This window comes from Rhineura floridana, chromosome 1 (assembly GCF_030035675.1).
Source record: "Rhineura floridana isolate rRhiFlo1 chromosome 1, rRhiFlo1.hap2, whole genome shotgun sequence".
NCBI lineage: Eukaryota > Metazoa > Chordata > Lepidosauria > Squamata > Rhineuridae > Rhineura > Rhineura floridana.
Window position 1 is genome coordinate 98,668,270 of NC_084480.1, and position 12,925 is coordinate 98,681,194.

The 12,925-nt window shown below is 43.1% G+C and overlaps 1 protein-coding gene across 3 annotated transcripts in view; it reads left to right on the forward strand.

Annotated features, from left to right (window-relative positions):
* Positions 1 to 12,925, forward strand: part of LOC133385043 (transducin-like enhancer protein 1) — a 119,989-nt gene that overhangs the window by 17,196 nt on the left and 89,868 nt on the right. For all 3 annotated transcript variants that reach the window (XM_061627252.1, XM_061627262.1, XM_061627271.1), the window contains exon 5: positions 12,850 to 12,912. In XM_061627252.1, coding sequence (XP_061483236.1) covers positions 12,850 to 12,912 — 63 coding nt within the window. The remainder of the gene's footprint in view (positions 1 to 12,849; positions 12,913 to 12,925) is intronic.

The window sequence follows — 12,925 nt, forward strand, 5'->3', positions numbered from 1 at the left end:
GTTGCTTGTTCTGTGGCAAGCCTAAATATATCATTTCAATTTCAATTAGGTGATCATACTGTCCTTTTTAAATGATGATTTCTTTTCACAGTACCTTAGGGGGTCATCTTGTATTTTAAAAATGACTGCTTTTATATGTATTAGTAAAGAGTGAACTCCTTTATCCTGCGAAAGCAGCAGAGAAGCCCCCCCCCCCAGCTGAATGAAAGAGCGGAGGCCTCAGCAACAGCCTCCCTGAGCAGACCGTGGAGGAGGAAGAGGAGGCGCCACACCATGGGGCAAGCATCAGGGTTGCAGCCTGGGATGGGTGAAAAAATCAGCTTAATTCTGACCACAGGGAGGCTGTTGCTGAGGCCTCTACTCTATTGTTTGCCTTGGGGGGGGGGTTCTTCCCTGCCTTCTCCTCTATGGTGGCAGAAGGGTGGGCATGGAGTAGATCAGCAGCAAATCTCAGCAGCTGCTGATTCCATCCCTAGCCTAGAGTGGAGCTGCGCTCTTAGCCCTTTTGTGCTCTCTATATACAGACAACAGTGCACAACACTTTAAAAAAAAAGATGTCAGATGGTAAAACATGAGCCTGCTCCATATGACCTCTGCCATGTCCTGATATGAGTAACACATGCATAGAGCTTCTGTTCTGGGCAGAGCTTGGAAAAGTTACTTTTTTGAACTACAACTCCCATCAGCCCCAGCCAGCAAGGCCACTGGATTGGGCTGATGGGAGTTGTAGTTCAAAAAAGTAACTTTTCCAAGCTCTGGTTCTGGGCATATACGTTACGTGGTATTCAATGGTAATTCTACACAGAGTAGACCCACTGAAGATAATAGTCATGACTAAGGTTCATTCATTTCAGTGGGTCTACTCTGAATAAGACTAATTTAATACAACCCATTGTTTAGCATCTAGATTTGTTTACTTGTAAAGATTCTTGCAGAGATTAAAGGGCTACACTTCCTGGATGAGCAGATTAGGTTTAACCTTCCGGCAAGGGCCAACTTTTTTTTTTTTAAAAAGGATGTTCTGAAGTCTAGTTGTGGTCAGCCAGATAAAATGTTCAGTTGAGCAGGAGAAGCCAGCTGATGTGCCATATCTCCACGAGTAAGACCTAACAAACGGATCCAGTAGATTGATCTAATAAAATGAGTAAGACATAATAGTTGTTCAGCATAGTAAAATAAAAATAATTAGACCAGATGTTATTAAAATCCTCTCTCTTTTTTAATTTTTTTGCATCTGGTGCTTTTGCTGATGTGAAAGGAAAGGTTATAAACTTCTGAGGCAGCTTTAACTTGAAAGATGCAGAGGTAACAGGAAGTGTGAGTTATGCTTGACTTGTGTGTCACTTCTGTGGTTGCTGCCACTCAGGTAACATGTAAAATTTACTCCCACATATATTCAGGGCATTACATAGTCGTGTGCCACCCCCATGATGCTGCCTGGCTCAGCACACACACCCCATTCCTTATGTGTTAATGTAAAGCGGGGTCAGGTGAACACTTTGATATGGAATGACCCTATCTTAGCACTACTAATCCTATGCAGATTCAAATTTGCCATTTAGGTTCCATGACAAGAATGTCGCACAATCAATTCCACAACTAGATTGACCTCTCTGGACATTGCTTAAAAATATTGGGAGGACAACTTCTACCAAGTTCAGATTTGCTTTGAAAGAATCTCAGCTTAGCATTACATACAAACTAGGAATCCTAGTTTATAAGAAACAAGTTATAAAAAAAGCCAACTTTAAACCATGGGTTATAAAGCTGGCTTGTTTAATAACTGTTTGCTGTAACCTAGGATTTCTGGCTCATACATAACACCAGTGAACCTGCAGAAGTCCTCCTCCTAGCTGCATAAGAGTGGAGCACAGCACATCCAAGTCTAACACTTATTTTGGTTCATGGAAGCTCATTCACATAGCACTGAACCAGGCCCGGTTCTAAAGGACAGCCAGGTGGGGCACTGGCTGAGTGCCCCTGGGACTACAGGGGCCCCTGGAGGCCCCTGCGCTCCCCTTCCGCAATCTGCAGCAGCAATCCTGCCGCAGATAGCAGGGCAGGAGCTTCAGAGCCGCCCTCCATCCCCCAGGTTCACATACCTTTCTCTCTGCTGTTTTTTGCGGCTGCGGACACTGCGCGCGCAGGTTTGCCATCAATCAAGATGGCGGCCGAGGTTTCCCTAAGGGGCTGAAGCCTCTGCCACCATCTTGGTTGATGGCAGCAATGCGAGCATGTAGCACACTGCCGAAAAAACAGCACAGAGAAAGGTAAGTAGAGCGGGGGAATGGGTGGTGGCTTGGGATCCCCCGCCTTGCGATCCGCGGTACCAATCCTGCCACGATTTGCCGAAAGGGAGTGCCGGGGCCCGGGGCACACTGGTGCCGGCCTTGCACTGAACCATGGCCTTTTGTTCCATATGAACCAGGTCATTACCTTAAGAGACCTATAAAGCTATATTAATAATGCACTAATAGGCAAAAAACCCTTGCGGTTTAAGAACATACCTATAGCCCACAGATATTTCTACCAAACTTTAAAAAGCAGGGAAATTGGGCCGCTATAGTGAATGCACCAGGGCAGCAGGACACCTGACCTCCTCTCTGAGATACTGTACTGCCCCACAAATTTGTCAAAATGCAAACACAATTTGGGTTGGTCTTTCACAGTCCATTCCACTTGCTGTGTAGCTTGGAAGAATTTGGTAACATGTGCCTCTGAGCATATGGTGAGTGGTGGCAACACCTGCCATCTCCAAAGATGGAGAATTATATTTTTGTATGTTTGTTGGTGTTCTTACTTTGCTTCTTTCCTGTGTTACTACTGTTTCGACACAGAATCTAAACTAAAAAAAATTATTTCCCTCATTATTCATCCTAGAATTCTGTGTCAAATTTATTTTTATTAATTTCAAAGCTTTTTATTGGTCAATGTCATATGATGGTGAAGACAGCCTTTTGTGTTTCAAATTGGAGGTTATGCTTTATTTTTATTTTGGGTGCATTCACAGTTGAATCTGAAACTGCAGTTTGATGTAAAATCAGACTGATTACAATATGTTGCTACTTCAGCAATGACTCTTAGCTGTGGGGAAAAAGAGGATGCATGTTTTCAGCCTGCTATGTTTAAACCACTTTATTTAAGGCAAGGTGTTCACGGTCAATTAAAAACATAGAGCACATCTAGAATTTCGATAGAATATATTTCATCTCCCACTGTTTTATCTTGTGCAAATTGAGACACTCCTGAGGTCCACTGGAGGCTAATCTGCAGAAGTCAGTGCTATTATTTGTTGTAAATTGCCTAGAGAGCTTTGGCTATGGGGCGGTGTACAAATGTAATAAATAAATAAATAAATCCACAATTATGTTTGGAGATTGTTTAGTATAAATTTTGAAAAATGTTGCTGTAGTTCATATCTTCACAGAAACAGAAACAAAAGAAAATGATTTCCTATAGGAAACTTCACTAAAATTGCAAAGTAAATCAGACATATTTAAAGTGACCATCTGAACTATATCAACTGTCTTAATAATGTTGCTTCCTCCCTGCTAAAACAAGATCAGCACAGCACATGTCTTCTTTCTATTATTTGGGCTGGTTGCAGGTGTTGCCACCACTCACCATATGCTCAGAGGCACGTTACCAAATTCTTCCAAGCTACACAGAAAGTGGTTTGGACTGTGAAAGACTAACCCAAATTGTGCTTGCATTTTTAGAAATTTGTAGGGCAGTCCAATATCTCAGAGAGGCGGTCAGGTCTCCTGCTCCCCTGGTGCATTCACTATAGCTGACCAATTTCCCTGCTTTTTAAAGTTTGATACAAATATCTGTGTGTATAGGTATGTTCTTAAACTGCAAGGTTTTTTGCCTATTAGTGAATTTCCCTGCTTTTTAATCCGGGAGGTAAGAAATGGGATCCTGTGCAAGTTTGCTGAGAGTGGATTGATCATTTGTATGCTTATTGAGTTCAGTGGGATTTACTCTCCTGAAATCATGCTTCGGATAGGTGAAACTGACCACAGGGGATGGGGAGGGGAGCAGGGGGAGGAGGAGGGGGGAGAGGAAATGCAGAGGGGACGACTGGGATGGGAGCAGGCAGGAGGGGGAGGGGAGGAGAAGGACAGGATTGATCATTTGCATGTTTATTGATTTCAGTGCGATTTACTCCTGTGCAATCAGGTTTAGGATAGGTAGAACTGATAGGGAGGGAGGGAGGGCTGGAGTGGGCAGGAGAGGAGGAAGGGAGAGGAGAGGGGAAGGAGGGGGAAAGCAGGTCTGATCATTTGCATGCTTATTGATTTTAATTGGATTTACTCCTATGCAATCATGGTTAGGATAGGAAAAACTGACCATGGGGGAGGAGGAGGGGGAGGGGAAAGGGGAAGGGGAGGGAGTGTATTGGAGGGGGACAAAGGAAGGGGGAGGGGAAGGCAGCTTTGATCATTTGCATGTTTATAGTTCAATGGCATTTACTTCTGTGCAATCATGCTTAAGATAGGTAAAACTGACCATGGGGATGAGGAAGGGGGGAGCAGGAGGAGGGGGAAGGGGAAGGAGGGGATTGGAAAGCGAAGGGGATGGGGATGGGTAGGGAGGGGCAAATGAAGGGGGAGGGAAGGGGCAAGAGGAGGGATAGGAGGAAGGAGAAGGGAGGGTGGGTTTGATCATTTGCATACTTTTTGAGTTCAGTGGGATTTATTTCTGTGCAATCATGTTTGAAAATGAAAATGGACTGCCTTCAAGTCAATCCCAACTTATGTTGACCCTATGAATAGGGTTTTCATGGTAAATGGTATTTGGTTTTAACCTCTGAGGTTGAGAGGCAGTGACTGGCCCAAGGGCACCCAGTGTGCTTCATGGCTGTGTGGGGATTGGGTGGGTGGGCACTGGGCAGAGGAGAAGCCCCTTTCCAAAAGGAAAACAGTGTGAACAGTATCATTGCTTTTCAGCCTTTCCCACACCTTTTTATTCTACAGCAGGCACATGTAGCCTCCCACCCAAATTTAAACCAAAGCTGCCACTGGCCACATCCACACCAGGCCTTTATTTCACTTTGGACAGTCATGGCTTCTCTCAAAGAATCGTGGGAAGTGTAGTTAGTGAAGGGTGCTGAGAGTTGCTAGGAGACATCCTGTTCCCCTCACAGACTTCAGTCGGAGTGGCTGACTGTTAAACCAGTCTGACCACTGAATTTCTCTCAGTGGAACATGAGTCTGCTGTCAACACCCTTCACAAACTACACTTCCCAGGATTCTCTGAGGAAAGCCATGACTGTCTTAAGTGAAATCAAGTCTGGTGTGGCCCCCTGATTAGGCAAGCCCAGCAGCTGTGAGGCTGGCTTTTAGAACTCTTGACAGTTGGTTCTTACTGAGCAAGCCCAATGTTATCATAGGGTTTCAGCCAAAATTTATTAAATCAATTAAAAATCAGCCAGGCATTTTTTTAATGTTTAAACTGCAGAAAATGAAGGGCAGAGTATGGGGCAAGGTCAGTATTAGGATTACAGGTACTCTGTGAACATGGCTGATTTTTAATGAATTTCAACAGATCATGAGAACTCTCAGAGAAAAAAGTCCAAAAGGGCTCAGGGGTTTCCCCCCTCTTTTTAGACTTTGAACTCTGTGTCCTCTCTGACTGTTTTGTGTTATCACCATGAAAATGTAGAGGGTTGTTAAGCCAGTGTTTCTGAGTTCAGGACTATAAGTTTTGTAAGGTTTTGTTTTGAAATGAGCTTATGGGAAGCATCAGAATGGCATGGGGGGTATTTTCAATTTAATATTGCAGAATGTGAAAAATCCCTGCTGGCTATAGTATACAGCCACTCTTGTGGCTGTATAATAAAAATGTGTCCCTTTTAACCAAAATTCATATCAGAATAATGTGTATTTCTGCTGTACTGAATATTCATGTTTCTTTGCTGTGGAAGCTGCCATTTTGGGAGATGTAATATGGCTTGCAAAGCCCTCTTGCCTTTCCACAAGGTACAGAAACACAACATATACACACTTTTTTGCATCTGTTCACAGCCATTGTTTTCCTATTCTGCTGGCTCTTGGGTAGGGGAAAGAGGAACTTTTGCAGCAGGCACTTGTGCTCCCTCATGTTGGGAAGTGTATTCTATTAAACAGTGACTTAGTGTGGACGAGAGGCATCTGTATTTGTCTGGATAAAGATGTAGATTCTTTGTACCATGGGTGCTTTCACACTGCACTTTATTCCGTTATTTTGATGATTTATTTCCTGTTAAATTGTGCATAAAATTTGAGCTTTCACACAACATAATGGGTAGCTCTGGAATTCTGGTGGAATGTAGTGGAAGTTTAGCGCAAATTTCCGCAATAAATCATACCAGAAAAATTCCGATAGCAGGCTGGGAACCCGGAAGATCGCGGGAGTTTTGCGCTAGCTGCCGCTGCTCACATGACGGCCATCCCAGCATGCAGTGCATTCCTGCCCTTACCAACAGCCATCCCAGCATGCAGCCTTCGTGCGCTGCCACCGCCGTGCCTCTCAGCTGATCCCAGCTGCTCCTGAGAGCAGCCTGTGCTGCTGCTGAGCTACCGCGCCTCTCAGCTGATTGTGCTCGCGCCTCTTTCAACCTCTCCATGCAGAAGGAACAAGCAGAGCTTTTGAATAGAAAAGGAGGGGAAAAAAGCAGTCTTCTAACGGTGAGAGTGCTGTGTGAAAGACCATTGTGTGAAATGCCGCTAAATTGGTACTGCAGTGTGAAAGGGATTTTTGAAATCCAGAACGAAGCGGTAGATTTTTAATCCGTTAAACTAGCACTATTAGCCCCATGTGTGAAAGCAGCCTGTATCACTTTCAGTGGGATGTTCTTCCCAGCTTGAGGGAGCATTTGCTTGCTTGCCTCAGCAGTCGGGATATGTTCCCACTCCCCTGATAACTACCCTTTTGCATAGACTTTGTCACATCTTTGCCAGTGGGTGTGAAAAACAGCCCAAAGGGATATGTGTAAAATGTTTGCAAAATGCGCACTCACGGTGTTGCCTACAAATAGCTAACAAGCATGCTGATCCAAAGTTCAGTCCGAAGTAGTTGAGGAATCGCTAACAATGTGCTGTGTTCAAGGAGGAGAAAAGAAGCATCCAGTCAGATTCACGAGAACAGGCTGGCAGATGTTGGCAACAAAGGTTTTATTCTTAAAATGTGTTAGAAATTTCATAACTTTATTCATGTTCTTTCAAATATAAGATGCGTGCATACGTACTCCATAATGCATACACTTTGCTTCTGCACTCTTTTGAAGACAACTAGCCAGTGGTGAGAGTGTTTGATGATTTTAAGGCAGGGGTAGGTGAAAGGTAGATCACGATCTGTTGGTAGATGTCATTTCCAGGAAATCATCAATGATTTTGGCTCCCAGTTGTTAAACAGCAAAATAAAATGACTCCTCAGCCGACCATGTTAATGGATCTAGTTAAAAACAAAATAAGTCTCACAAGGTGATTTCAGTTAAACTCTTTTTAAACTTCACCCTAGCTTTTACCACCCGAGAAGAGATAGAAAATAAATTAAGGGGTGAAGTTCAGGGATGGGCTAGGTTCTCTTACCCAAATACAACTTATGGGTGAGAGAATAAGTTCTCTTGTTTCCTGTGCCCCTTCCCATCTTTTAAAAACGTACTTTGCTGCTTATGTCAGGAAAATCAGCTGAAGGTAAAAGAGCTTTTAATGGTAATCTGTTTAGCCACCATAACTGAGTCTCATTTTATGACAGTGAGAGAATCCAGTTTTCTCTGCACCCCTCCCATTTCCTGCTCAGGCAGTATATCTCCTAGGTTTGGGAAAGTGCAACCTGCCTCCTTAGGACCTTTTTATCACGCCAAGGCTTGACTCTGCAAACGTTGGGTGTGTCTCTGAACATAGGCAGGGAAACTTTCTTCCACCTTTGAGAGCTCATGATGGTGAGATTGTGGAGGAGATTGGAGTGTATGTTGATGAGAAGAAGCTGCTTGTCACGAGAGAAAAGATTCTAGATTCTGGCATAAAAAGAACAGGGGAATCTAGGAAGAGACTTCTCAGCTGTTTGGGATTTATTGTTAGTTGTTGCTAATGTGCTAGAGGGATTATTGGTTAATAAGAACATCTGTGACTCATTTTTCAAGAATTAAAGTTCTTTGATGAGAACCGTTGTCAAACAAGAATCAGAACTCACTAATCCCCTTCACACACACGATCATGCTTGGTCCTGCATGCAGCAGAATAAGGCAATTGAATGTGCTGCACGCTATTTTACTAGTTTTGAATACTAAACATGTTTGTTTTCTCTTTGAACGTTAGGACAACAAGCAGAGGGTTGGGGAAGAGGGATGGTGATCTTCTGGTCTGGGGCCCAAATAACCTAACCCTGTTAGGCTCTTGGGATTCTCCCACAAGCCATGCCCTCCTTCGAGTACATTTGCCTAGTTGGAATAATCCTTGAAAGGTAATAATGCCTCATCTTTGCCTGGAATTAGGATGGACAAGGATTTGTAGAAACCCCCAATATTTTTGCATGCCTGGAATGTATCCAACTCTGCTGAAGCAAGGGTCACATCCACTACTCTGCCCGCTGTTGCATCTGGTCCAGAGCTTGGAAAAGTTACTTTTTTGAACTACAACTCCCATCAGCCCCAGCCAGCATGGCCACTGGATTGGGCTGATGGGAGTTGTAGTTCAAAAAAGTAACTTTACCAAGCTCTGATCTGGTCCCACCCGCCGCTAACATGCAACCCTTGGAAGGTGGCCCATGGGCTGAAAAGGATTCCTCACCCCTGTTTAGAACTTCTCTCTTTCACATGTACTATTTTTTTTGAGGGGGATTGTATTACACAGGGGAGCATTCAAAAATAGCCTTTTCCACCTGTTGGAAGGTGTACAATGCCACCTTGGGGCTCTGTTAGCTCATTCTGCTGACGTTGTCTTGAGGGTCAGTTGTTAAGTGAAGGGATGAAAAAAGCTTTGTATGTGCTGGTACCTAGCAGCAGTTGCAAAAAACCACCCAGCAGAGCCCATGAACCCCCCCCCCTCTGATTTCTTACTACTGCAACTTGTCAGGCAAGGGACAAAGGTGGCCCAGTGATAGCACTTGCTTGTGCTTTGTGTGTGAAATAGAATAAAGAAAAAGTGCCAAGTGACACTTTCTCCCTTTCTACGACTGTTGACCAAATGTCTTCCCACATTCCTGGTAGTTGCACACTTAGATGACAGCACACACAAGGCCCAGGCAGGGGCGTGCAGTTCATAGTGCATAACTATAATTCCAGAGTGCTGCAAATACTTGGAGAAAATGCCACAATTTGTACATAGGATTTTACATACAATGTTATGTTGTGCAGGCATAGTGCAGATTCCACTTGGAACTTGGAAACATCTTTACTTCACACATCTTTTAAATCTACCCCTAATGGAAAAACAGTGACCTACAGAAACTTAACGAATTTAGGAAAGTGTTTGTTTTTAAAAAAGAGAACCACACATTCTAATAATTACTAATCTGGCTAAATGCCTTTGTTTCCTGCTGCAGAATGTGTGCAAATTCATTAACAGTGTTTGAACATTATTTAAAGCTGTTTCAAGTTTATTTAGGGGGGACTGTGGAAGGAAGTCCTCATTTCAAGAATGAATTTTTGACAAAATGACAAGTGGTGGTACTTGCAGTTGGCTATATTTTAGGTCAAAACACTTTAAGTTAACAAGAAAAAAAACAGACAGAGACCTACAAATGACAAAACAATTGAAGTCTCAACTACATCTTGCAAAACACAGCTGAATTCCTTCATGTTAATTTTCCTGCTGCTTCAGAAAGGAGGGCAGCACTTGAGTCTGGGGCCTGACAAACCTGTCATTTGCAAATAAATCAAAAGGCCATCATTGCGATAGCGAGGACTAATGACTGGAGTTGCTGTGTACTCTTTGATAGGACCCACACTCAAGCCTGCTATTAAAAATGAATGCATTCAAGAGGTCCTGCATTAAGAACATAAACAATTAAGGGCACTTGAGCTGCTCCACGGAAAGCTGCCATGCAAACACAAGGGCTTTCATGTGAGGCACCAACCTCTGCTGTCTGCTTTGCTAGTGAGCCAAAGAGAACGTGGGCAATTAGTGTTGATGTATCTGCTATCTGCAAGGCCTTGTTTCTTTTATCCCTCATTATTTTAACTGTCCTCTGTATTTGCAGATCAGAATTTGAATGACAAACTGTGTCAAACTGGTGACAGCTCAGAAGTCATGAATACTACATGAACTTTATAGACTGTGACAAGCCTTCCAAAGATTTAGTAGCATATATATTGTACAGTGTGCATCTCTGAAATATGGTTTATATTTTGATTGGCTGACTGGTTTGGATTTGTTGAATACTGGCCTCAGGTTATCTGTGGAGCCGGGTTGGTTTCTAGTGTCCTTCAGATTGTAGGTAGAGGATAGGATACGTGAATGTTTCCTATTAAATATGCTAATTGGTATTAAATGTCACTGCAGATGACATTGTTGTATCATTTCAGTTCGATGCTGGCACAAGAATAATAAGTATGTGAATAGCATGTCAGATATGTCACTAAAAATGGGGTAGCATTTCACCCCACCAGAATTCAGGCTGAACCATGGCTTCCAGTTGGCGGCAGGAGTATCTTCTTCTTTTGGTGGCTTTGGGTGGGTATAAAATGCCCCTAGTATCTACCAGTTATACTCTGCCTGTTCCTCCTTAGTAGAGGCCTCCAGTACACTGAGGAACCTTGATATTGCTGGTATCCTGAGGCTTCAGAACCAAAGAGGAAAGGTGAGGTGTAGCCAGGTATGATGCTTGACCTTTCAGGGATGGCTTATCTGTGGCCTGTCAGATGTTGCTGGACTAAAACTCCCATGATTTCTGACAATTGGCCATACTGGCAGTGGCTGATGGGCATTGGAATCCAGCAACATCTAGAGGACCACAGGTTCCCCACCCTTGCTATAAAGCCTAGTCGTGATAGGCCTCTGTGTAAGCCCAGAGTGGACTGCAGAGTTTTGGTGGCACAAATTGGATTAATTTCCCCACGTTGCCCAGGCTTTTTTGGAGTAACACTTGCTGGCTCTGTGCTCTCCTTTGCTTGGAAGATGTTAAAAGCTGGCAGAATACACCCCCACTGTTTGAGCCATCCCTCGTTACTAGAAAGTCACAGTTGTGGAAATAAGATCGTTGACGCTAATTTTTATTTATTTATTTATTTAAAAAATGAAACAAGATGTAGAATGTATGCTAAGGGGATAGCTGAGAGGCTGTTTTGGTATGTGGAGAATCTGTTCCCTTCAAACATGGTGACTTAAGAATGTACTCAGCTCAAGGTTTTCATTAGCTTTAGAAAGAGCTAGATAGCACCCGTGTTAAATATTTAGACTTGGTTCAGATAGAGGTGAAAAAGCCCAGAAAAAAGTTCTCTGTTTTAGGTAGCTTTTCACCAAGGGGCATTTTTAAACCCATTTATGTAACTCAGAATTCCAGGTGAACTGGGTTTCTGCTTCCCTGCAGATCCCCTCTGCATTGCAGTTCTCTCTGCCCTGTTCCCAAAGAGTCATCTGTATCCTGCCCAGGCTTGCTTTGCCTTCATGAACCAGAGTTGAGGCATACTGGACTAGCAACTTCCCTGGATTGAGAATCTGTGTACAGCCTAGCCTCACACTAGCCTAAATAAATAAATAATACTGGTACTGTTTAGCCATAATACCATGGGAAAATAGGAAGCAGCTTTTATACTGAATCAGACTGTTGGTCCATCTAGTTTAGTACTGCCTACACTGATTGGCAGTGGCTTTTCAGTGTGTCAAACGGTACACTCCCCGTCCTTCCTGGCGATGCTGGGGATTGAATCTGGGATCTTCTGCATGCAGAGTAGATTCTCATCACTGAGAATCCCTTCCCCTAACCCTTCCCCTAACCTAGCTTTTTACATTAATCTAAATCAAGTCTGATTTAGTGTCTTCCAGGTCACGATGGCAATTGACAAATAATGTAAACCCCTCTTATGGATAAGAGCTTAGTGGAAATGCATGTCTAGTATACTTGCATAAAAAACCTTGGTGACATAAAATGTAGTGTTTCATCAGTAAGGATGCTTGCTACTAAAATGTTGTTTTCTTTCCCTTAAATTATGTAGACTTTGATCAGATGGCTGCTTCAGCCACCACTGTAGCATTGTGAAGATGCTATTGTGGCAAATGGTTTCGTATCATATTCTGCATAGTCTTGTAACTTGAAAACAATAGATTTGTCAGTCTAAAAGGATTTAGCTAATGCTGGATTTTAACCAATGCTTTACTTGCGTGGCGCAGAGTGGTAAGCAGCGGTAACGCAGCCGAAGCTCTGCTGATGGCTGGAGTTCGATTCCAACGGGAGGAAGTCGAATCTCCGGTAAAAGGGGTCAAGGTCCACTCAGCCTTCCATCCATCCGTGGTCAGTAAAATGAGTACCCGGCATATGCTGGGGGGTAAAGAAAGGCCGGGGAAGGAACTGGCAATCCCACCCCATATATACTGTCTGTCTAGTAAACGTCGCAAGACGTCACCCTAAGAGTTGGAAACAACTCTCACTACGTGCGGGGACACCTTTACCTTTTTTTACTTGCTAAGGAGCTACTTTTGAAGAACTGATTTGTGCTCTAATATATGTAAAGATGAAGTACTGGAGATGTTAACAGATGTCCTTCAACAGACTGACTCCTCTCCTGATTAACCACATACATTGTGGACCCTCTGTGTAATGTTGGGATAGTTTAAATTTTTCTAATATTTGTACTTCATATGATTTTTGTAAATAAATAATATATAATGTCATGTTTTAATCTAAATATTTACTTTTCCTCTATAGACAGAAATTGCCAAGAGATTGAATACAATCTGTGCACAAGTCATTCCATTTTTGTCTCAAGAAGTAAGTATAATTG